The 24,982-nt window shown below is 38.7% G+C and overlaps 10 protein-coding genes across 10 annotated transcripts; all 10 read left to right on the top strand.

Annotated features, from left to right (window-relative positions):
* Window positions 1–854: 854 nt before the first annotated feature.
* TM35_000171980 (uncharacterized protein) lies at window positions 855–1,784 on the top strand (the record flags this gene model as incomplete). The annotated part of the gene is made up of 1 exon (XM_029026277.1): window positions 855–1,784. The coding sequence occupies one exon, from the start codon at window positions 855–857 to the stop codon at window positions 1,782–1,784; it is 930 nt and encodes a 309-aa protein (XP_028882392.1).
* A 455-nt stretch (window positions 1,785–2,239) lies between these two features.
* On the top strand, window positions 2,240–3,358 carry TM35_000171990 (uncharacterized protein; the record flags this gene model as incomplete). The annotated part of the gene is made up of 1 exon (XM_029026278.1): window positions 2,240–3,358. One exon carries the CDS (start codon window positions 2,240–2,242, stop codon window positions 3,356–3,358), a length of 1,119 nt encoding a protein of 372 aa, XP_028882393.1.
* A 303-nt stretch (window positions 3,359–3,661) lies between these two features.
* Window positions 3,662–5,230, top strand: TM35_000172000 (uncharacterized protein; the record flags this gene model as incomplete). The annotated part of the gene is made up of 1 exon (XM_029026279.1): window positions 3,662–5,230. One exon carries the CDS (start codon window positions 3,662–3,664, stop codon window positions 5,228–5,230), a length of 1,569 nt encoding a protein of 522 aa, XP_028882394.1.
* A 494-nt stretch (window positions 5,231–5,724) lies between these two features.
* On the top strand, window positions 5,725–6,906 carry TM35_000172010 (uncharacterized protein; the record flags this gene model as incomplete). The annotated part of the gene is made up of 1 exon (XM_029026280.1): window positions 5,725–6,906. One exon carries the CDS (start codon window positions 5,725–5,727, stop codon window positions 6,904–6,906), a length of 1,182 nt encoding a protein of 393 aa, XP_028882395.1.
* Window positions 6,907–7,244: 338 nt separating this feature from the next.
* TM35_000172020 (putative ATP-dependent zinc metallopeptidase, putative,metallo-peptidase, clan MA(E), family M41) lies at window positions 7,245–9,317 on the top strand (the record flags this gene model as incomplete). The annotated part of the gene is made up of 1 exon (XM_029026281.1): window positions 7,245–9,317. The coding sequence occupies one exon, from the start codon at window positions 7,245–7,247 to the stop codon at window positions 9,315–9,317; it is 2,073 nt and encodes a 690-aa protein (XP_028882396.1).
* Window positions 9,318–10,012: 695 nt separating this feature from the next.
* Window positions 10,013–11,044, top strand: TM35_000172030 (uncharacterized protein; the record flags this gene model as incomplete). Its single annotated transcript, XM_029026282.1, has 1 exon — window positions 10,013–11,044. One exon carries the CDS (start codon window positions 10,013–10,015, stop codon window positions 11,042–11,044), a length of 1,032 nt encoding a protein of 343 aa, XP_028882397.1.
* Window positions 11,045–11,358: 314 nt separating this feature from the next.
* TM35_000172040 (uncharacterized protein) lies at window positions 11,359–11,955 on the top strand (the record flags this gene model as incomplete). The annotated part of the gene is made up of 1 exon (XM_029026283.1): window positions 11,359–11,955. One exon carries the CDS (start codon window positions 11,359–11,361, stop codon window positions 11,953–11,955), a length of 597 nt encoding a protein of 198 aa, XP_028882398.1.
* Window positions 11,956–12,915: 960 nt separating this feature from the next.
* TM35_000172050 (uncharacterized protein) lies at window positions 12,916–14,565 on the top strand (the record flags this gene model as incomplete). The annotated part of the gene is made up of 1 exon (XM_029026284.1): window positions 12,916–14,565. One exon carries the CDS (start codon window positions 12,916–12,918, stop codon window positions 14,563–14,565), a length of 1,650 nt encoding a protein of 549 aa, XP_028882399.1.
* Window positions 14,566–14,846: 281 nt separating this feature from the next.
* Window positions 14,847–15,701, top strand: TM35_000172060 (putative TRAF3-interacting protein 1-like; the record flags this gene model as incomplete). The annotated part of the gene is made up of 1 exon (XM_029026285.1): window positions 14,847–15,701. One exon carries the CDS (start codon window positions 14,847–14,849, stop codon window positions 15,699–15,701), a length of 855 nt encoding a protein of 284 aa, XP_028882400.1.
* Window positions 15,702–16,049: 348 nt separating this feature from the next.
* On the top strand, window positions 16,050–24,629 carry TM35_000172070 (phosphatidylinositol 3-related kinase; the record flags this gene model as incomplete). The annotated part of the gene is made up of 1 exon (XM_029026286.1): window positions 16,050–24,629. The coding sequence occupies one exon, from the start codon at window positions 16,050–16,052 to the stop codon at window positions 24,627–24,629; it is 8,580 nt and encodes a 2,859-aa protein (XP_028882401.1).
* Window positions 24,630–24,982: the final 353 nt, after the last annotated feature.

The raw sequence follows: 24,982 nt of genomic DNA on the forward strand, positions 1-24,982 counted from the left end.
GGGATTATTATTATTATTATTTTACTACTGTTTTTGTGCAGTGGATCAAGAATTGTTACCCCTCCTCCATTTTTCTCTCTCTATTGACAGAATAGACATGCCGTCTTGCACGCATGCCAATTATAGAAAACATAGAATTTCTTTTTTTTTTTCTTATTTCCTTTTTTTTTGTTCTTATCTTTTTGTATTGCCTCATTTTTTCTTCTTTGGTATGCCTTTTTCCCTTTTATAGAATGCATAATAATATCACGTGGGGTATTATTTAATTGGGGTGTGAGAAGGTTAGATCCTTCATTCAGGATGGTATTCATTAAAGGAAACTGAAGTTCCAGTGCAGAGCGATAAGAAAAAAAAAAAAAAACAGTATTTTGAGTGAATATCTGGTTAATTAATGTTTGGAATGGGGGAACCAAATAAGCAGAAACTCAATTTTTTTTTTAATGTTATTTCTTCTTTGAAAGAATGCAAAGAAAGAATAGCAATATATATCTCTCTCTTTGTTTTTGTCCTTGTTGTTTGATTTGTGTTGAAAGATTGCATTTCTTGTGAACACTCTGCTGCAAGGAGAGAAAAGACGATGTGTATCACTGCGAGAAGAATGAAGGAAAAAAGAAAAAGAAGAAAAAAAGGGATCTGTACTACGATGTAATATATCAAAACTCGCATTATTGTATAGACGGATGAAATTGTGTCTTTTGTTGCTGTGATCCTTTTTTTTTCCCTCTTTTCCTTTAAGTTTATATATATATATATATATATATATATATATATTTATTTATTTATTTATTTATTTATTTATTTATTTATTTATTTATTTATTTTTTCCGTTATTAGAGATCTTTCAAAGATAGACAATGCAGTATCGCATGTTTTTCCGGCGACCTAAGAATAAAAAATATATCTTCAAATATGTGGTTCTGGCGTTTCTCACGCTGTTAGTTCTTTTTCTCATCTTAACTCTTCTCACGACGGACCGTTCTGTCTCAGTGGCTGTCGTTTCTCCTTTAAAGCCATGGGGCTACAATAAGGAAAGAAACGTTCAGCGGATATCTGCCGTACGAAACAGTATATATGAAGATATTTACAAGGGTATTTTGTTACCAACGAAGACTTTTACAGTTGTGGACTATGGATCTGATCAGGGATACTTCTCTATTAATTTAGCTGTGATGTTTCCAAATGCACATGTGATGTCCGTAGAATTGGGAGGTGTTGGTGGGGAAATATGGAAGAAACGCGGGGATGTACTTGTATTGCAGGATAAACTGATTAACGAACACGATGTTGGGAAACGGGTACAAATCTGTCAAACAATGATAGTTCCTAATCACTTTACACTATTAAATAATGCCGGTTTAGGTGTGGATTATCAACTTGTGCTTAGTGTTTTTCACTGGTTTGATCTAAAAGATAAAGTGTCATTTCAAAAGGTATTGGTCTCTTTGCTCCAGAATGCCAATATCGCCACCTTTATTGAACTTCCAGTACTCGGCGATGACTCTGCGATGATTAGAAAACAAGTGGGATATCAAAATTTCAAGAAATGGTACGAAGGCACAGGTGGAAATATCGGAAAAGTTATTGAGGAAGCACTATTGACTCACAATCTCACTGCACGTATTGTTTCTATAGCAAAGGTACCATGGATTAATTGGTACCGCGAGCTCTATCGTGTGGAGCTGCTTGATGTTAATAGCAGAAAAAATCTCCCATTTAACTGTGAGAAGAGGCGTGAAATATATGGATGTAAAAAACGTACCGTACATGATAAATGTACCACATAGTAGTTGTACATTATTGCTATCGTAATTGTTAATATTGCTCTTTTTTTTTTTTTTTTTTTTTTTTACTGTTTTTATCTTTTCTTATTTCTTCTTTGCTTGCTTGCTTTTTTATTGAACTTTTTGCTCACATTTCCATCTCTGTGGTTTATTAGGGGAGGGGAAGAAAAAGAACATAAAATTCAACCGTTTTTTTTTTTTTTTATCGTGATTTCTGTGCTCTATTCATCTCTTATTATTATTCTTTTGATTGATTTTTTTTTCTTTTAATCTTATCTCTGTGCCATCTAATATATGCTCTTTCTATCTATTTTTATGTTTTTGTTTTATATATATACTGTTGCGACACCACCTATGGAGTACATACCTCTTTCACATTTCAAGAGAAAGGAAGTTCTTCCTTCTACACTCTAGTCATTATTACATTGAAATTGGCGTTTAAAAGATTCCAGAAGAAGATGGGACTTTCACGTCCCTCAACGGAGACTTCCACTGCGGGAGTCCCTAAAGGTAAAATAATTGTGCTGCTTTCTTTTGTTGTGATTTACTTTCTCTTGTCTTCTTCTGTTGGGAATTGGCCGTTACCGAAACCAGTGAAACCCACAGCTCCTGAGACTCCTGATTTTTCAATGAGTAATGATGGTATGAATGAGATCAATTTACGTAAAAGTTTACAACGCATGGAAGCTATTTCTTCCAATACACCTATTCCTTTTTTAACTCCATGGGGTAGTGATCGTCTGGCGGCGTATCGAGAATGGACACATATATATCGTTCTATTCGAGAAGATATTCATATTAACAAAGGTGTGAAAACTTCAAGGGATGTAGAAGATGGAAATAGTAAACCTTCATTAGAAAAAAAGCTAATACAAATGCTAGTATATGATGTTAATGAAGGATACTTTTCATTATCACTTGCAAGGTTTGTACCAGAGATGTCTGTAACTGCTGTTTTTCTTGATAAATGTACTCAGTCTCCCAAAAAGTCTCCTGTTTGCAATTCTTCTCTCCATAATATCGAGGAAATTGAAAAACAATGGAATAAACTACATAAACCAGATGATACTTCTGCTGCGAAGAGACTTTTTCTTTGTCTGTCATCACAAATCACACCCATTCGATTGGGAGTAATGGGTGGCCGTCATACTCTTACGGATTATCAAATTGCTCTTTCTTTATTTGATCATTTTGAAAGTATTCCAACGAAAGTGGCATTTCAGCGCGCACTAATATCTCTTATTAAGAGTGCATCTGTAGCTACTTTTATTACTCTTCCAGATTTTCGTTATACGTTCTCCACTACCCGATCAAAGAAAGGAAATCGCAGCCCTCAATGGTATGAGTCTGCGCAGGATGCAGAATCTTTAATTAAAGAGGCTGCAGATGCCTTTGCTGTGTCAATATCTCTCTCTCAATTGGCTTCAATACGGAGGGGTTCTGCAAACCGAACAGTGTTTCGTGTGGAAGTCATTCGGGATAAAGAAAAAAGAGTGGATGAAACGGCACAGTGTGAGGCTCGTCGGGCATTCTTGCGTTGCAGCTCTAAAACTCCGTTTTTAAGGTGTCCTTCATGAGGCGGTCTACCATACAGAATACATTTTGCGTATATGTCTTTTTTTTTCTTTATATATATATATATATGTACTCCTTTTTTTTTCTTTAGGATTAACTTTTTTTATTTTTATCCACGGTTAATCTTCGAAAGGAAACAAGTGGAACGCAAGTATGTACGTATATATATATATTTGTATTGGTTTTCTGCGTCTATTGGCTTGTACTTATTTTCTTATTGTCTTTTTTTTTTTATTTCTTTTCTTTTCTTATGTTTTCTAGTTTTCTTTACTCTTTGTGGTAGTTGTGTGGGTGTGTGTTTTGACATGGCACAACATCCTGACAAGATAAAATGGAAAGAACACATGTCGCACGGGTTATCCGCATCTCAATTTGGAATGGCTCTCGGTTTGTGTGGTCGAGTTGTTGACTTTGTAGACTATCTACGCAATATCGTTGGAACAGAATTGGAATTCACTGGCAATGCCAGTACTTCCCACGGTATTGTAACAGAAGCAAAATCACGTTCCTTGTATGAGTTATTAACAGGTAATGCTGTTAGCGACGGTGGTTTCTTCTTAACGGATGATGGTTTGCTTGGCTGCTCTCCAGATGGACGTATGTTTTACCGTACAAATTCTCAAAACGGTGATTCCCAACCTCAAGTGAAGGGAAACATTAGTACTATAGAAGTAGATACAAGAGAAAAAGCTGTACCTACTGTTAAGATACCCTTTCGATCCAAATGGCAACCTCAAGTTCATTCCACATCTTCTTTAGAATCTTCTTCTTCATCTTCTCCTATGCAAGAGAAGTGTCGTTTATTAGAAATTAAATCCCCTTTTCACTCCTTGTATGATGGTTCAAAGCCAGCGTATCAACCGTTTGGTATTCCCCAGCAGTATCTTTGCCAGATGCAAGGACAAATGGCCATTGCTGGTGTAGACGAGTGTGACTTCTTTGTCTATTTAGATAAGCCGGCCTGTCAAGTAGTGGCCTGGCGTGTTTATCGCAGTCAAGAGTTCTGGGAATGGGCAGGTCCGAAATTACGACAAGTTTCGCAGTGGGTGCGTGATGGTCCTCCATCGTGGTTAAACCGTAGTTTTGAGTTTGACGCCTTTGATTTCTCAAAACTTGTGGTGGAGCCTCTTATTTTTCCATATGATATCACAGAGAATGCACCTATTCGTGATCCTCGTCGATTTCCTTTTTTTGAGCGCCATCCTAATCCATATGAGAGTACGACATCATTATTATTAAAGGATGATCAAGAGGCTTTATTGCGAAGTCTTATGAATCCAGTAACACGTTTTTTATTTTATAGTGAGACCGATTCACAAACAGAAGATGGAATGCAAAAAGAGGAATGTGTACTGTGGTGTAGATCAGAGAAACCTATTCCTGAATCTGCAACGGTTGGTATTTCTTGGAATTCCCTTAATGTGGAAAAGAATTCTACCAATGATATTGCAAATTGGAATATGAAAGTAGCGGTAAAAAAACCACTTGATTTTAATAATGGTATAGTGATATGTACTGTACATAATAGACAGGTTAAGTTTAACGAGAATAATGATAATTCTATCAGTGTACGTTATTTTGAGCGTTTGTTTTTTACTTCTTTACTGCCTTTAACAACCCAATCACCGGCACTTGAAGCTGTTGCCCCTTCTACGGTGATGGATCCTTTGAATGATGGTTGTGATGACCCCTCCTCTAGGCCGGAAACTGTTAATGAATGTAGTCAAAGATCTTTTTATTTCATTAACGAAACTAAACGTTTTGATAAACGACGAAGGTCTTGTTCAATCTCTGATGACTCTGTTATTATTATTGAGAATGAATCAACATCTCGTCGATCAGTTTCCATAGAGGTTTGTACGTTGTCACAATAAACCATGTTCTAACGTCGATAAAATATAATAGAGCGGTATAAAATATGCTTTAGATCTAAGGTTTATTCACATGCCCTTGGTTGTATAAATATAACGCAATGTTCCTTCAATAAAGTTTTTTATTGGTTGATTTATACTCTTAATCTTTCTGCCAAGAACAGAATACTAAATGATAATCTTCCTATGGCTCTTCACCTCCCCTGATAGTAAGGGGGAGTACTAGACCCTGGCCCCAAAATTGGGTGGACGGCGTTTACCAGTTACATATACATAATAACAGTAGAAATACATTTTCTTTATTATTACTATTTTATTATTTATTTTGTGTGAATTTTTTGTACCTATACGCAAAGGTATGTATTAATAGTTCTTTTTTTTCTCTCTTTTTCTGGTTTTTTTTTTTTTTTTTTTTTTTTTTTTTTTTTTTTTTTTAGAGTGTGACTCTTTCTTGTCTTTGTTAACGAAAAAGAAGAAGAGTGAACACAAGGTAAAGCATGGGGAAACGAACAAATAGCGTTACTGTAAGCATAAGCACGCGGACAAGCGTCACACAGTACGGAAGCAGTTGCTTTAGTGAAGTGGCTTTGCCCATCTGTAACACAAAACAAGAAAAGATCCCTCGTCTTTATCCTGTGTTTGCTATTGATACAGATGACGGCTGTAATGTTTTGAGAAAATGTCCCTCATCTACAGACACTCCTTCGAAAACACCTGTATTCACAACTACTACGGCTTCTAAGAATGTTACGCCTGTTAAATTAGATAAAAATCTTAAAACTATTTGCAAGGCTGCAGTACACTCAGATGTTCAGGAATTTGTGGTGAAGTGGAAAGGTTTAACCCCTAAACAGATAGATGGGAATTTGATCCCTTTTAAAATTCACTACCAGTTGCAACTAGTGGTATTAGAGGAACGTAGAAATCGACGCATGGTGGCAAATGAAGAATTCACGGGTCGTTTAGAACTGTACATAAAGTGCCGGTATACTTCACCTCTTCGTGAGAAATTACTTAACTGTGGGGAATTGAATGCAATTTCTGATCGAATGCATGCCATGTATTTCCGTAAACGTCATTCTCCCAGTGTGACGTCCATGTCTTTAACTCGTTTTCAGAGTTTAAAGGATGACCCTCTTCATACACCTTCCACTTGTTTTCCTTCAAACGATTTGACCCCATGGACTGGAGATTCTCAAATAACGTATACCTTAAAGAGTGATAATGAATCACCTTCTAGAACATTTGTACCTTTGATGGGAACCATTAAACATGAAAGGCCTCATAAAGAGACAAACGATGACCTGTTGGACGATAGCAAAACAGAAGACGAAAGCAAAGGAACCTCCTTGAATGATACTCCTGGTAAGGAAACAGTAATGACGGTTACCCGTTGCTTAAATACATCTGGAATAACAGGTCAGAGTCCAGTTTCTGATACTTCAGCAAATAAAAAAGAATGTGATACCGATAGTCTTGCACGTTCGCTCATGGGAAGCTCAATAGGTAGTGATGATGACTCATTAGCGAACCCACTCACTATAGAGATGCCCGTTGTTGATGATGGTGATGATTCACTGAGTCGTTCTCTACTAAATGAAACAACAGCTGGTTTTTTAACACCTATTGAAGATATTGATGATGATGAGAAAGAGAAAGAAACAGAGAAAGAGAAATAACTGACTTTGAAACCCACAATTTCGTCCTAATATGTGGAATTTATCGTTACCACGTCGATGTTGTTTTCCGTACTTAAATTTAGATCACTATAACGAAAAATTCGTTTTTTTTTTGGCCTATACTTTTTTTTTATTTACCTATTCACTATTTTATGAATTATGGTTATTTTATTTTATTTTTTTCTTTCTAAAAATAATAATAAGAAAAAAACCTCAAATCTTGCCAAAATATTCACTAATCTTGTATACCTCCCCTTTTTATGTATTTTATTTATTTAATATGTATTCTTTATTTTGGTTAATATAGGTATATTTCTTTATTTTTCTTTGTAGTAACAATGCAAGGTGATGGACGTTCTCCTCAGGGTAATCAATCCCTTTTTGAACAAATGTATCGCCAACAACAGATGAATGCCTATGGTGATCAGAATCATTACGCACAGCAACAGCAACAGCAGCAGCAGCAACCTCTTTATATTCAACAACAACAGCCGCAGGTTCAACAAGCCTATCCACAGCAACAAATGAATACATATAATGCTTCATCTCCTCCTCTTCCACCGCCAGCCTATCTCGCTCCGCCGCAGCCTACACAGGATAGTGATTATCTGAAGGGTTTTCATGATGGTGTAGTAAGACCCTCAGGTCCTGTTGTTGGAAACGCCGTGAGCTGGTTGGCTCCTCTTGTTGTAAATCTTGCTATCTTTGTTGGACCTCTTTGGTACATGAGACGCAAGTACATGCAAGCAATGGGACAAGCTAAAGCAAGCGATGCGGCTAAGAAGAATCCTATGATGGGAGGATTGATGGATATGATGAACCCTATGAAATCAAAAAATTACCGTACAGAAATTAAAGGAACTACCTTTGCTGATATCATTGGTATTCCTGAGGCTAAAGAAGATTTAAAACAGTATGTTGATTTTTTGAAGGAGCCCAAAAAGTTTACTCGACTTGGTGCAAGACTTCCAAAGGGTTGTTTACTCACTGGACAGCCTGGAACAGGTAAGACACTATTGGCCCGTGCTGTTGCTGGAGAAGCTAGTACACCTTTTTTCAGTTGCTCTGGTGCGGACTTTATCGAGATATTTGGTGGTAGTGGTCCTAGACGTGTTCGTGAGCTATTTGCACAGGCTAAAGAGGCGGCACCCTGTGTTGTCTTTATAGATGAGATTGACGCTATAGGTTCTCGTAACCAAGGTGGTCGTAGTATGGGTGGTGGTGGAAGCAGTGAGGAAAATCGAACGATTAATCAGTTACTGGCAGAGTTGGATGGTTTGACCAGTAATGAGGCAATCGTAGTCATCGCGGCTACAAACTATCCTGAAGCTATTGATAAAGCTCTCCTTCGTGATGGTCGATTTGATCGTAAAGTGAATATTCCAATGCCTGACAAGGATGCTCGTGAGGAACTTTTTGAATTCTACCTTAATCGCATCATCACAGGGGATCCGAACTGTAAACCAGTGGTGCAAACATTTCGCACAAGAGAGGAAGGAGAAAATGGCGGCTCTACTACAGATACCAATAATACTTCCACGAAAACCACTAATAATTCCACCAATACCAATAATAAAGAAAATGAACAACGAAAGGTTGTTATTGAGAGTAAGCCCATTGAAGTTAAGGTTATCCCAGGGGTAAGTAACAAGAAATATGCTACTGCTTTGGCAGAACGTACTCCAGGTGTTTCACCTGCGCAAATTGCAACAATTGTAAATGAAGCTGCTTTAACTTCAGCTATGACAGACAATGAAGTTGTTTCACTTAAAACACTACAAGACAGTATTGACGACGTTCTCATTGGCAAAAAACATCGCCAACGAATGAGTGATATGTCTCTGCGACGGACTGCATATCATGAGGTTGGTCACGCTATAATGGCGTGGACATCTCCTCTGCAAAAGGATGTTGTGAAAATCTCTATAATTCCTCGTGGGAGAGCTGGGGGATATACACAACAAGTGCAAGATGAGGCTTTAGAGCCACGCACGGATGTTTTTCTATTTTCCCAATTATGCGTTCTTATGGGAGGCCGAGTTGCGGAGCGCATATTTATGAATGATATTTCAACAGGTGCAATGGATGATCTTCAGCGAGCTACTCGTATCGCAATGGAGAAACTGCTCATGTATGGCATGTCCAAATCTATTGGTCAACTGGCTTTCAAACCCAATGATCGTAATGAGGGTCGTGCTTGGATGAACTATTCAGAAGAACTGCATGCAAAGGTTGAAGAGGAAGCTCGTCAGCTAGTAGCATCTGCGTATCAACACACGGAGAAGACATTAAGAGAAAAGCGCGATCTTCATGAGAAACTCGCACAACTTTTACTGGAAAAGAAAGAGCTAATGAGGGAAGATATAGAAAAAATACTTGGTCCACGACCTACTGTGGTAGCGGCCAAGTGAATGGAAACTTTTTTGAAGTAGAATGAAGTTTAATGTTGGTTTATCTCTGTCTTGATTCATCTGTGTGTGTGTGTATAATTGCGTGTAGTGTGTGTTTCCCTCACCGTTGGAAATCCCGTACCTTTTCTATATTCTTAAAATGAAGAAAAACAAACATGAAAAAAAAAAAAAAGAAACAAACATGCTAAACGTACGGAATGTGACTACACAGGATAGTAGCGTCTTATTCTGTTATTGCATTTATATTAGGTATTTTTTTTTTCTTATTGTTTCTGCTGCAGGCATCCCTATTTCGGGAAAAATTGTGGAAGAAAGTCACAAAAAAAGTAAGCAAGTATCTGTGTTTGAAAGAGAAAGAAAGATAGAGGGAGAATGAAGATGAAGGTACACAGATGAACATGAAGAAAGATATTTATATCCCATTACTTTTCGGCATTAGGGATAATACTAATATGATATCGAGTTACAGAGAGTCTGTTAGTGCTTTTTTCCCCTCTTGTTGTTACTATTGTTTTGTTTTTTGTTAACGTTTCTGTTGTTTATGTCATTTTTCTGTTCTCCATTCTTTCTTTTTTTTTTTAATTTGAAGAGGTATAAGTAAATTGGTTCTTTTGCTTTTTCGGGTATACTTTTTTTTTCTTTTTTTTTCAGTTAGTGGTTTCCGAAAAGCGTCATACCTTGTAGAAAATTTAGAAATGTCTAGAGATATTTATCCTTATTTACAGCAAATGCGAAACTCATTTGATGAGATATCTAGAATCCTTAAAAATGATGAGCTGATTGCTCGAGAAGAATTAGAGAAACTGCAAAGGGAGCGCTCACTAATGCTTGAAGAAGTCATCAAATTACAGGGGCAACAACAAGAGAGAATTGCCTCAAGCAGTAGTAAAACTGCTGACACCAACGAATATAAGAGTATTCAAGATCGAGATAGAAAATTGCAGAGTTCAAGTGAAGATCATGTTGCTGTTGAAAGAGGAGAAAACTTCAATAACCGCCATGAATCTGGACAGTTTTTGAGAGGTGGATGTGAAGGTCTCCGTAGTGATGTGAAATATATTCCCTTACAGTCTCCTTACCCCATTGAAAGTAAAAAATATAAGTTAAACGATGAGTACCATAGACTGATGGCATACGAATCATATTCCCCACCAATTCGTCCCGTCATAGTTTCCTCATTGAATGATTCACGTTTCAGTAATATTTATGTTCACGATGACGATAGACATCATCTTGTTGATAGTAAATCTCCTAATAAGGATGATATGGTGAAACGACGTGTTCCTGGAATATCTTCAACACTTTCTTTTGCTGATCTTAGAGTGGGGAAGTCAAGTTCTCATGTAGACACCAAAAGGCGTACTACACCAATTTCTTCTAAAAAAGAACAAACGTTTTGGATTAATATATGGCCATGTTTTGGAACGTTTGCCTCTTCAGTATGTAAACCTACACGTATAGTTGTGAATGGAAGTTACCGCTTCATGGAACAACTTACTGAAAAGGCAGGTGTTATGACAGGTTGTCAACCTGCTCCGAGTGTTTTGTATGAACCAGATGGTAAATCCATACGTTCACTCGCCCAACTTGTTCCTGAGCAACACTACCTGCTTTTTCCTAGTGGTGGTTTTTACCGTAGAGAGGCATTACCCCATGCTCTTTTACAAGAACTTGTGCGGGAAGCAAAGATGGCTCTCAAGAAACGTTGCGATACCCATGAGGATTAAATTTGTACTACAGATTTTTTTTCTCGCATTGTTCTCTTCTTTATGTTCGTATAACGACTGAGGAATTTTGCTTTGGTGTGTTTTCTGATTATATGTTTTTGTATTTTTGTATATTTTTTTTTTTTACGACTATTATTATTAAAAAAAAATTCTCCTGGCTGCAAATTGTATATATTTATTTAATCTTATTATTATTATTATTATTATTATTATTATTATTATTATTATTACTATGGCTCTTCTAATGCTTCCAGTAAATAATACCACTCTTCCTGGTTCTCTTCCTCCCTTTGGTCTGTGCCCATTAGAGAAGTATGGGAAGTGACGATCGCCAAGCAGCGGCCCGGCGCCCGCCTCCCATGCTGCGGGCGGAGCGCCAAACGGCATTCCGGCAGAAAGTCCACGCGGAACTGCTGCAGTTCGGCCGCGACCGCAAAGACGCGGAACGGCACCGCATGGAGGAGTACCGGCGACTCTGCGAGGCGGAGGGCATTCACTCAAAGCGGCTGGAGGAGTACGACTCGGTGCGGAAAGAGGCGGCAGGGGCACTCGGCGAAAAGCTGCAGAGCGTTGACTATGATCAGAGTCTTACAAACACAGAGAAAAAGAAGAGAAAGTTTAACTTAAAGCGGAAATACGCCGCACAAACAGTGACAGAGATTCTGCAGAAGAAGGAAAAACACTACAATGCATTAACAAAGGCTGAGGAAATCCAGAAGAAGCGGCAAGAAAAGATTGAAGAAGCAAAGGCAGCGAAAAAGGAGAGAGAGCAGATGAAGATTAATCGCATTCAACAGAGGAAGGTAAACAATGCATTATATGCTCAGAAAACTCGAAGAGGTCAACCCATTATGAGCGGACGGGTAGAATCACTACTGAACAGACTACAACAAGATCAGGGAAAGAAATAAGATGCCACACTTTGTTTGGTTTTATAGTGTACCTGTTCATTATTCTACCTGTTTTTATATATTTCAGTAAAGTCGTATAAGAACCCTTTTCTGTTCTTTTCTCTACCCTTACACCTTGTATATATGTGTACTTTGGTGGGGCATTCTGTAGGATGCTCCTTTTTTTTGCCTTTTTGTCTCTACCACCTGAAGGAGGTGTGTTCTCTATAATATTTTTTCTTTCTTTTTTTCTTTTTCATTTTTATTTTTTTTGGTTGTATGTCTGGCTTTCGGTAACATTGATAGGTTAACTATTGTTTGCTTTTCATTACATTATTACCGGTTCTTTGAGTCGCATCGGTAGATAGGCGAACTGAAAATGACAGAAATACTTCTCCAGTTCTCAATTTTAGGGTATATCATTGGTCTTATTCTTGTCTGCGGTGGAATTCTATTCCCATTGGCAATAATGGGGCTGCGCTCCCGTTCAGTTTTTCGTAGAGGGGCGCTTAGACCTCCTGCTACGTTTAAATGAAATGAGTCTGTATACAAATTTGAAGAAGTAGCATAAGATCTATTGCAGCTGAAGATACCATGACAGTTTTTCTGCTATTGGGTAGTATGTATATTCTTCTTCTACATATTGCTTTTGGATTATTGAAAGAAAGAACGGCGAACAATATCTGAGTGCAAGTTCTGAAAGAAAGAAAGAAAGAAAGAAGAGCGGAAAAAAAAACATATAATATGTACTTGATCCATGTGATTTTTATCATTATTGACTTGTCTCTTTGACAAAAGAAAAAAAATAAATAATATCTCTTCTTCTTTTTATGCTTGTTTTTTTTTTTTTATTTTCCTTAGCGGCAGTGTGCTTTACGCACCACACACAGACATATATACACAAATACACGTCTAACAAACATAGACGGGTTTGGCTTGGTAGAAATAAACTGTTGTATTTGCGTGTAAGTGTGCTACAATATGCGTGCCTTGCGTGGTGTTGTGCAGCATGTGAATCCCGTTCGATATCCACTTCCTCTGTTTCAACTTAGAGTGCAAACTACCAATAGTGGTAATAATAATAATAATAAGAATGACAGCCCTGAAGGAGTACGCAGAGGTGAGAATAAATATCCCACCACCTCATCTCACAAAGTACCCATCCTAGTACATGGCGCTTTGGAGAAGGACGGCACACGCAATAATGTGCGCAATGCACTTCACGATGAAAACAGTAGCAGTGTTAGTAGTAGTAGTAGTGGTGGTAGTACTACTACAACTGCGAAACCGACAGATGGACCGATGGAGCCAGATTATGGACCTCTTCGTGCCACTGGTCTGTGGAAGGTGGAAGAAGTGGTGGATACCCAAAAGTCAACGGTTGACTTTAGGCGCATAGACGAAGTAGAGAGTGAGATTATTGAGACTTTGTCACAACCAGAGGATGCTGTAGTGCCGTACGCTGAAGAAGAAGCCTGGAAGCATAAGTTGATGTTTCAACATAAATTTAACAAAACTCCGAAGCATCTTACTTGGCGAGAACTCGGTGAAGAGATTGAGTGTTTTGATTGTACGATTGACGTGGATAAACATCGTCCAGAAGAGATTTTTACTATCAGTTTCTATTTTACGGATAAAAAAACAGGTACAAGAGATATATTATGGTCTGCACGCAATGATGTTTCCTGCTCTGAGGGATTTACAGATCTATTAGCAGCTATAGGGGCATGTCTGGGTCGTGCTAATGTACACCGAACTATAAGATTTGATGATGCGGTAGGAACAACACGTGATATTTCTTTTCGTAAGGTATCACGATATACTTCCGATATTACAATTGCTTTTCGTCCTGCTGAGACTTATAATAAGTTTGCACGCAAGGCAGAGCAGGATGAGTATACAGAAAGTATGAGCAATGAAGGAATGAGCACATGGGGGTTTCACCCTGCAATGATGGATCCAGAGTACAATTCACTGGACTTTGAAGACCCTCCGGGAACGTACACCACCGTACTTTCTGCTCATGCTTTCAGTTTTATTTGTCTACGGGCTATTACACGGTTATTAGCACGTCCTTTGAAAGAGTTTTACCGCCCATCACAGCTTATGCGCACTGCAAAGGTTCGCACAGATGACGATATTGGTCTCGCACATGCTATGAAAGGATGGATGGGTGTCGAAGATCGTTTGTACCCACATTATACAACTATTGATGCTATTCAAGAGAATTGGCTAGGTAAAGATGCACCCTTTACATTAGTTGCTATAGTAAATAAACTGCGTGAAATGACCTATTTAAAACGACAAAACCCAGAGTTTCAGTCTTGGTTATCTACTAGACATCATGATACTCATCTCGCGTTGCGGAATATTGGACTCAAGATGCTTGGTGTTGGCGCAAGTACACTCTTTGTACCGGTAGCACATAATGCAACCGTAAACCGACTCCTTCCAAAATCGCAACAGCGACGACTGGAGAGTCGTTTCTCGTTGAACGCCGTACTCGGCATGCCGGATGAGACGCGACGTATTGATGAGTTCAAGAAGTTGACAGGACACGAACGCATCACAGAGCGAGGAGAGGACGATGATAAGAACAAGAAGTCACGAGTTGACAAGAAAGAGCAATAAGAAAGAAGAAAAAAAAAAAAAAGAAAAACAACAACAGCAACGAGCTAATCTATATTCTGCCAATAGGTGTGACACATGGTGCACCCTTTTTCTATGAGATGATGGTTTTTTTTTTTTCCTTTAGTTAATTTAATGGTATTGTTGCCTTATTTATGGTCGTTTTTCTTTCCTCTCGTTTTTTTTTGTTTTGTTTTTTTATTGCTAGGCTGAATCATTAAGAAGTACACGAATTTGCATATTTATATTTATATTTGTATAGTAAGTGGAGTGAGTTCTGGTAAATGGGTGACGAAGAAGTTGATTTCTGGACACCTACTATTGAGGCCTTTGCACCGCTGCAATTAGATGGACCGGAACTCACCCCAAAATTACTTAAAAGACCTCCATTTCGTTTTATTGCAGATATTGTCACTTCCATCAACACACGCTTTGCCGCATATGATCATATCTTTCGACCAGACCAATTAGATGCTGCTAGTATAGACACCAAGGAGAAGAAGATTGAGTATTTGACAACATTGGTAAAATATGTGGGTTCTCTTCTAGGGCAGAAGATTGATGTAAATGTGAAGAAAATTGTGTCTGGTAGTGAACCGGAAAAGACGAATGCATTTCTTCGATGTCTTGCATTAGCGGTAGGGTATGCACAGCAGGACAAGGCGAGAAGATTACAGTCCCCACCACCGCAACAACAACAACAACAAGAACAACAGGAACCACCACCGCAACAACAACAAGGAGAAAATCAGATAACCACCACAATGCCAACCACATCCGAGTCTGGGCCTGAAATGGCTGAGAGACAATCTTTACCAAGGCGGATCTCAAATGCATCTGAAAAGGCTAGTAACAAAGCGGTAGCCATGCATGACTCGACGGAATTATTTAAAAAAATTAGTAATTACGGCTACCTTAATTTGGACCAAGTTCAATCAGTGAAAGAAGTGGGTCAAAGTATTGTAGATATGTTTAGTGATCTTCAAAAAAATAAGGTTGAAACGCAACCATCATCATTACCTGTAGATGCGCTTGAGACAGCCATTAAACGGCAAATTGAAGTGATTAAACAAGTTGATTCTCTTGAAGAAGAAAACAACTCAGTGATAGAAAAACTTGAGGTTCTACTATCTTCCTGAATAAATTGTGTTCGTCTCTCACTCTCTGTCTGTAGAATAATTTCTTTTTGTTAAGTTGCAAAAAAAAAAAAAGAAAAGAAAAAAACCCACTTGGGGAGAGTCTTTTTTATTTTTGTAAGTGTGAACCATTTTTTTTTTTTTTTTGGTTTCCATGTTTACTTTTGCTCTATTGCTTTCTTTTAAGTCTTCTGATGAACAGTTGGACCAGGTTGTAGAAAGACAACGACAAAGTGATATAGTTCTTTTGGCTTCCTTAAGATAGTATTTAAAAGATACACGAAATAAATTTTTTTCTAATACTTGATTGAGGTTGCGAGGAAAAATAAAATAAAATCTATAGATAATTGAATGAATCAAGGGGATGTGAACGCAACGAGAGGACAGGAGAAGCACAAACGTGATGAGGTCTCTATGCTTCCATTTGGTGTGAAACGGCCAAGAGATTCTATGGAAGAAGACTCCATACCACTTCGAGATGCTTTAAAAGCTTTTGGAGATCGTGTAAACGTTATTCAAACTGAAATCATGGCCTCTTCTAATGACATTTCCTTAGATTGCCAAACCAAGATATGGAGTCTTGTTCTTGAACTACGGCCTTATGTGCTTGCCGCACTTTCGTCTAATAGTTTGGAGGTACCAGAAGAAATGAAGAAATTATCTCAAGTAAATCCACGGCGAGTGCTAAAGTACGTTTGGTCAGCCCTTCGACTTTACGTTATTGTTGCCAGTATATCAGTTGTTGTTCCCGGTGTCCTTTTACACTGTGTGTTGACTGTCCTTTCTCTATTACCTGTAATAGGAGCACCATCATGGTCTGCCCCAACCGATGAGAAGAAGTTTAAGAAAATCAGTCACATGTTTTTTTTGCTTTGTTACCGTTATCCGTTGTTATTTAAACAACTTCTTGACGTACTCTTACAAGATGAGACCATGGGTGTATTTATCTTTTCAGCAACACCAAACCGTCAATCTTCACAAGGACACTGTACCATTGTAATTCCCAATCCACCAGAGACTATTGCCGTGCCATGTGATGGGCAAAATTTGTTTAGAACTACCATCATTGCCGAGACATCATACGAGGCTGTTTCTGTTGCATCTGGATTCTGCAGTATTATGAGTTCGTTGTTTTTTCAAAACACCTCATTGCAGTTAACATTGCGGGAAAGAGGTATTCTGATTCGTTTAGCCTGTGGTTTACTTTCAGTAGATTTACATGAGAGTTTCGTATCACGATTAGGTACTGGCAGTCCGCTTACCCTTGAGAGAACTTCTAGTGGACAAGCACAAGATGAGGTGGATTCTGATTTATCGCTGATGCTTTATGATACTGCGGGATCGTTATTGCAATCCATGTTGGTAAATGGACTCCTCGTGAAGGTACTTCATGGCCCTATGCTTCTCTACACATTGACCCAACACTTGTTTCACTCTGTACAAATGATAAATAATAATAATAATAATAGTAATAATAATAATAATAATAATAATAATAGTCCACAGTTCGAATGGGAGCTGAAGCTTCTCCGCTGGTTAACAGACAAAAAGGATGACAATGATGCTTCAATGATTACGGTTCGAAATAAGTACAGTGAAAGGTTTGTACATTCAGAGACAAAGGAACCTCATGTTCAGGCATCGAAGTGGTTAGATATTCTCTTTTTGGAAATAAAGATGCCAGTCGATATAGTTTTTGCGCTCATCGTGCATTCTATTAGAAAGGCCAGCCGAGACTCTATTGAACTAGCTACTTTATTTCTTGAAATACTTCGAGAGGCGGTCTCACATAAGAGTGGAGTAGATAAAATCATTGAACAAACTTTCTGTGAATTCGGTGTGGATATAATGGAGGCATTTCTGAATGCACGGGTTGTTCCTCTCGAGTTGTGGTTTACGGACATGTCTCCTCGGGTTGTTTTATTGAATCAATTTCTAGAACTCATCCCTCATACTCTGATAACACCATTTATTACAGAATATCTTGCCTGCGTGGATAGTGATCCTGAGAGTTCAACCGGGAAGAAACTATTGGCTGCGGCGAATGCTTCTCTTGTATTCCGTGAGTCATTAACATCAAATGTGAATACACTTCAGAAGGCTTGTTTAGAACTATTAAATACGGGGAATGATGTTGTATTAGATGCAGTTGTGATTTTCTTTCGCTTAAATGAATCATCTCTTGTAGAGCAAGTGACATTGGACTTTCTAAAGGATTTGCTGACGAGTAGTAAAGTCTTATGCCCTACAAATACACCTTTGAGTATTTCAATTCTCTACGCAGAGATGGTGAGAAGGTTACCATTGAGCAATAATGCGTTTATTCTTATTAAAGAAGTAGTCGTTGCTTCTTGTTCTTTTAGTTCTACTAAAGATATTACATCGTTATGGCGTACCATTGGTGTACTGCGTGGGTTTAGAGAACGTATTGCGCAGCACTGTAAGCGTGATGTGAGCGTTCCATCCATATCACAACTTAAACAGGATACTTCAAAGGGGAAGAGTAATACTATCATGATGGATGCACTGGGAGAAATTAGTAGTCTTCTTGAGTCTTTATCTTCATTCCTTCCATGTATTTCAAGTACGAGTGAAGGGATTTGTATGAATGCATTATCATTGTTTTGGGAGCAAATACTGGATATTCTAACGATAGCAATTGGTTTTGCAGAACAAGTGCGTTCTACACATTCTAGTCAAATTAACAAAAGCAGCAGCAGCAGCAACAACAAGAACAAAGCAGCACAACAAACAGAAGTCTTTCTCGTGGACGAAGAAGAAAGTGAGGAAGCGGAACGTTCCTTAGATGTTGGAGTTATGGGAGATGATGTTCTTGTCATTACACCAGCGAAAAAAAAAGAGCCTCCGCAGCGTCACTGTTCAATGAATGAAGATGGAGTTACAGATGGTGCAGAGTTGGTATTGCGTGGTATTAGTACTGCAGTGGAAACCGTTGGATGGGCAGCACGACAATTATTTCTTTCGATAACTTTTAATGAAAATGATACACTTGGGGAAACACTACTTGCAGTTGTGTCTCTCTGTGTAGGTTATTCTCATGTAAAATGGGATACCATGGAAGAACTAGTCTTTTCTCATGCCTCCTGTCATCATTCAAGTGTTATCCGATGTGGTTACGCTGCCTTATGCTTACGCCTGATGTTTACACGTAGAGGTGATGATGATAGTACTCCTCTCTTCTCTGAAAAGTTATTAAAATGTGGAGAAGAAAATGATGAAAGATTGCCACTTCATCTGGAGTCCTTGCAAGCAGCCTTTAGTGGAGAATATGAGAGTGTTATACAACAAGGGGTTGGACACAATATAAATTCTACCGGTGTAGATGATATTCCACTCTATCATATCTTCTCACCACAACAGGAGTGTAGTGGTACGATATCTAGTATTTTACTTAATCTCTGTATTACTATTTGGGATAAGAACACGACGACGTTATCTTCCAAGTTTGCGGCATTGGAAGTAGCTCATGCAATCATGGGTCATATGTCTTGGTCTGTGGAGGATTTATGCTGGTCCAGTAGTGATATAATATTCACATCTTTCTTTAAAGCTATTTGCAATCGTGAAGAACGTAGTGTGAAGGTTGTTATTGGTAGAAGTCTTAACGTTTTGCTTCCACCCGTTCTGCTTGCTGAAGACTGGGAAATAAGATTGCAGCGTATTCAAGCTTTAATAGATGGAGGTCGATTTGAAGATTCTGATCTTTTAGGGGTATTAGCATATATATTGTATAATGACGCCAAGTCTCCACGTGAGGTTCAAGAGGCAAAAGCGCAAAAACTATTTCCTCTTTTTCATATACCACCAATGGATTTACTTAACTTTCTCCATGTTTCGCAAGGTCCACTTATTGCGTTTATCATGTATCTTGAGGGTGGTCGTCAGTTACATGCGATAGAGCGAACTACAAGCTACAGTAATAAGAATAATAACATTAGTGCATTTGCGGATCTTGAGATTGCTGTGGGGATGGTACTTCACATTGGTCGCTGCAAAACCCTAGAAGATATTTGGCAGACAAAGAAGTCATCACAAGGGAGATCTAATGAAATTCCACAAACCTTAACCAATCATGTCTTTTCTTTCCTTGATAAGGTGGCTAATTTTGTTGGTATTCAGAATGATATCTTACATGAAGGAAACTCTCCCTCTTTTTGTACGGTACGACGATGGTTATACAGTTTAACATTATTGATACGATTCCTTGGTAATCATGCCACTCTCATCGCACCAAAGTTGTCTGCTATTTTAGAACACTGCAGTACACAACCGAAATTGGTTGAAGCGGTGTGTGAAGTATGGCGGGATCTCGTCACGAACTGCGCCGCCGAGTACCTCAGAGAACACTCCCCTGTTATTGTTGTGGACCTGTTAAGTATGGAGCACATGACGGAGAGTAGTGGGGGTGCCACACTACCACTATTAGAAGCAGCTATACGAGTGGTGTACAATAGTTCTTCAAAGGAACCTTTCTGGAAATTGTGTTTTAAAGTAATGGGACACACTAGTTTGCTTATTCGTCGTTTGAAAAGTGGTGAACTGCATACAATTGTAGAAGCCGGATCTGTGATGGTGAGTGCAACAGGTAAAGAGAGTGATGATGTCTCCATCGTTGCGGCTGGATTCCTCTCGGTGATGCAGTCAAGCTCAACAAAGTGTAAAGAAATATTTATTCGAGCTCTTTTTCAATATCTCTCCACAACGGATAGTACGGGGAGAATGGAAATGACTCGTGCTGCTGTTTCTAATCCACAACTCGTTACAGCATTACTTAACTGTGCCTGTGAGCTTAGACAAGAGTATGTGCAGTATGCCTTGGCGTGTGTGGGTATGATTGGGGCTATTGCAGACTCTCATGCTGTGGTGATATCTACAGAGCGTAAGGCATTGGAGCAAGATCACGTCACACTTACACCAAAGGATGATTCTTTCCCATATTCGAAGAATGAGATGTTTTTACCAGAAGATGTACTCGATTGGCGTATTTTAGCTCAGAAACTACTGAGTGTACATTGTTTACGAGCCCTTGCAAATACAGCAGATCCTACTATGCATGATCGCGCTGCTTTTGCTGTTCAAGAGTTACTTCGTGTCTGTGCCAACGCTGAACGAAGTTTGAGAGGTTATGGTAGACTTGATGAGAAGGAATTACTTCTTGAAAAAGAACTAGAGGAATACACATGGTGGTTAAATATGGAACCCACTTGTAAACAAATGCTATATAGTTATGCGAATACCAAATATGGTGCTAATGTGTTTCGAAAAAAAGAACCACGTAGTCCTGTGTATACTACAGGGATGAGTTTTTCTGATTGGTTAAAAGATTGGTTCTGTGATCTTCTTGAACGTTGTAATGGTGTTTTTGGAGATATGGTAGGATCCTTACGTAATATGGCAAAGAGTGATCATGCACTTATTTATTTTCTTATGCCTCATATTATCCTTAACCTCCTCTTGGAAGGCAATATCGATAATGTGAATGCCGTCGTCACAGAGATTAACGTCTTGTTTAGTGCGGCTTGTATGGTATCCGTGCGTGAGAATGAAAAGACCTTTTCTCTTCACTCACAGAGTCTTATGATGGAAGTTGCAACACCAGCGATATCCGCAGTTGGGATTGAGGAACACTTACAACAAGTGTTTTGTATTCTAGAACATATTGAATTTTTAAGTTCCTTCTTACTTCGTGTCACGCATCGTCTTGTTTCACTTAACAGAACAAAGGCGGATGAAGCTGAAATACGACGTATTGTGGAAGTTTGTAGACAATTTTTTACTCGATTAGAATGGACGACTAAAGTAAAGGTAGCTGTAGCTATTAGAAGTAATATTCGAGCTCTGCGATGTATTGAAAGTCAACGTTATTTACCAAGTGTGTTTGATATTATTCAAAACAATGTCTCACTTCAAAGTATATTTGCCGCTTTGGGAGATAGAGATTCATCTCGAAGTCTTCACCGTACATGTGAACATCAGCCAGAAGATACGGCATTCTCGCATGAAAATAATGGTGAATGGAGTTTAGCTCTTCAATCATGCGAATTGGTTCTACAGCGGAGTCCTAACAGTTGTTCGCATCAATTTACAGCCTTGAGATGTATGCAGCAACTTGGACAATTACATCTCATGTCTCGTTACAGTCAGGCACTTCTCACACATTACTCTCCCTCCTCTAATGTGACTTGTACGCGATGTGAGTTATGCCGACCAGAAGAACTCGCTGCATTGCAGAACTACGCGAATGAAGCGGCATGGCGTCTTGCTGAATGGGATAATGTGCAATCACACAAAGATCTTCCTGTTAGTCTCGCTCTCCCTATGCTTTCTTTCACGAATCTACTTGATATGAAAGGTACCTTGCAGGATGTTTTCTCTGCTTGCTCCTCTCAACGGCAGAGAATAGCTCCTGTTGTACGTGCAGCGTGTCGTGAGAGTTATGCACAGGTTTATCCACATGTTGTCTTTCTTCACGCCCTAACAGATATTGAAACTGCTGCGAAATTTATTACAGATGTGCGAGTGGCTTCAAGAGATCAAGATGGAGAACTCGATTCGTACAAGTGTATTATCACTAAGAACTCTAAGCAGTTACAAGAGTTTGGATCTATTCTACAAGAACGTGCTCGATTTACGGATACGACACTGGAAGCACAAGAGTTATTAGTATCTCTTCAGCGTTCCATTTTTAGGGCCTTTAATATGAAAGAAGTAGTTACAAAGACATGGATGCATTATGCAAAACTATTACGAAATGAAGGATTCTTAGAAACCGCTTTAAGTGTGGCAAAACAGGCTTATTTAGATGATGGGTTTGTGGACCCATCATACTATACGACATTGGCGAAATTACTACATGAAATGAATATGCCAGAACAAGCTATAGAGTTTGCAGAAGATGTCACCAACAATACGGATGTTCCAGTAACTACTAGAGCTAAACTTCGTGTCCTTGTTACGAGGTGGAAACAAGAATTTGGTTACCAAACTTCTCAAGAGGTAATTGCAGGATATGAATCTGCCTTAAAAATGAATGCCTCAGAAATGGCTCATCATTATCTTGCACTATTTTACGATTCTCTATATCGCTCTGTACAGAATTCTGCACTCGATTCCGTTACAATAACAGGGAAATTATCCGATGAAATGGAAAATAAAAAGAAAGTAGAGAATATTGAGTCTTATGTATTACGGGCACTTGACCATTTTGGAATGGCGATGCAGTTGGGAGGAAAGACAGTTATAGTCTCACTTCCTCGTATGCTTACTTTATGGTTAAACTGCTCTGCACAACTTTCTAGTTTGGCTTCTGATTCAAGTATGAGTTCAATGCTTCCTACTTCAGTATTGCGAAAGATAAACCATATGATGGAACGTTATCTACTAGATAATAACAGCAAGTTACCTGCGGCATTTCTCATAACAGCTTTACCGCAACTATTGTCTCGTTTGGGAAATGGTAATAATAATGTGGTTGGTATCATCACAAAGACAGTGGTGGATCTTATGATAACTTTTCCTCAGCAATGCCTATGGCAGGTGCTTCCTATTGTTTTTAGTAGACTTGCTAACCGTAGTGAAGTGGCACGTCAAGAAATAGTTGCTCAGTTTGTAAAGCGTGTACCAGCACAGAAGACTCTTGTGAGTAATATGTCTGCATTATTTAAATCTCTAATTGAACTTTGTAACTGCTCTGCTACTACGTTACTTGGTGGTCGATCTTCACCATCTGCATCACTTGATGGACAGCCTTTTATTCAAAATATCCAGGAAATGTTACCTAAGGCGGGAATTATTTTACCAATAATGGTAAATTTATCACCAAATGCCATTGGAGTATCAAATAGCAAAGAAGTTTTTATTGGTACTGCAACATTTCATAGCTTTGGAAGTCGTGTTGATATTATGAGTTCACTACAAAAACCGAAACGTATTGTTGTAATAAGTAATGAAGGCAAACAAGTCTCTTTTCTTTGTAAATCACGTGATGAACCTCGTAAAGATATGCGTATGATGGAAATTGCATCATTAATGAATACTTTTTTCCTTAGTGATCCAGAAGCGCGGCGTAAACGATTTTCATTGCGTCGTTATTCAGTTGCTGCCCTTTCTGATGACTGCGCCATTATTGAGTGGGTCAATAACCTTAGCCCCTTTCGCAAAGTTGTGGAGGGATGCTACGTGATGGATGGTACGGGTGTTCGTATCTCACAAGTAAAGGCGTGGAAAGCCAAGGTAGACAGCGGTACTCTCAGTAAGTGGGATATGTTTGAGAAGTATATTCTTCCTAGAACACGACCTGTTTTGCATAACTGGTTTCACAGTAGTTTTTTTAGTCATCAAGAATGGTATCAGGCTCGTGCCATTTACACTCAGGCCACTGCACTGTGGAGTATTGCAGGTCATATTGTTGGTCTTGGTGATCGACATGGTGAAAACTTAATGTTGGATTTGCGAAGAGGGGAATTAATGCACGTAGACTTTGCTTGCATGTTTGACAAGGGTGAGTTGCTGGAAGTACCGGAAAGGGTTCGGTTTCGCCTCACACAAAACGTTGTGGATGGGATGGGTGTATTGGGGGTTGATGGTCCTTTCCGCGCTTGCTGTCAAGTGGCCCTGCGATGCCAAATGAAGAACAAAACAGCTGTGATGAGTATTGTGGAAACTTTACTGCATGATCCACTGGTTGAGTGGACGCGGCAGTCATCTAATCGGCAGAGTAACTTTGATCCAAAGCGACTCATTGATCGCGTATCACGGCGGCTCGATGGCTTTCTCGATTTATACACCAGAAACCACGAGAAGGATACGTTGGCACTCGGCTGCGAGGGTCAAGTCTCTCGCCTTATCAGTCACTCTTCCTCACTTGAAAATCTTTCGGAGATGTATGTGTGGTGGATGGCGTGGTTGTAATAACGGGTTATTGAAAACAGCATCCAGGTTCTACGCTCTATTAAAGATAAAGAATAAAACGACTAGCGTTTTTTTTTTTCTTTTTTTTTTTCTTGTTATTGTTGTCGTTCTTATTTGAGTCGGGTATATGGAAAACATGAGATTAAGAAATGAAAGGAGACGACAAAAAAAAAAGGAAAAGAATAATTAACCGAAGGTGTCAGTTAATACAAAAAAAAAGAAAAAGAAAAAGATATTGATTATTATTTATTTTTTTTTTTCGCGTATCTTCTGTGGTGATTTTTTTTTCTTATTTTGCTATACCTCTCTGAGTGTGTGCGTGTGTATTACATTCATTTCTATTTCTTTTTCTT

The sequence above is a fragment of the Trypanosoma theileri genome (assembly GCF_002087225.1).
Source record: "Trypanosoma theileri isolate Edinburgh chromosome Unknown TM35_Tth_17_V1, whole genome shotgun sequence".
NCBI classification, from domain to species: Eukaryota; Euglenozoa; class Kinetoplastea; order Trypanosomatida; family Trypanosomatidae; genus Trypanosoma; species Trypanosoma theileri.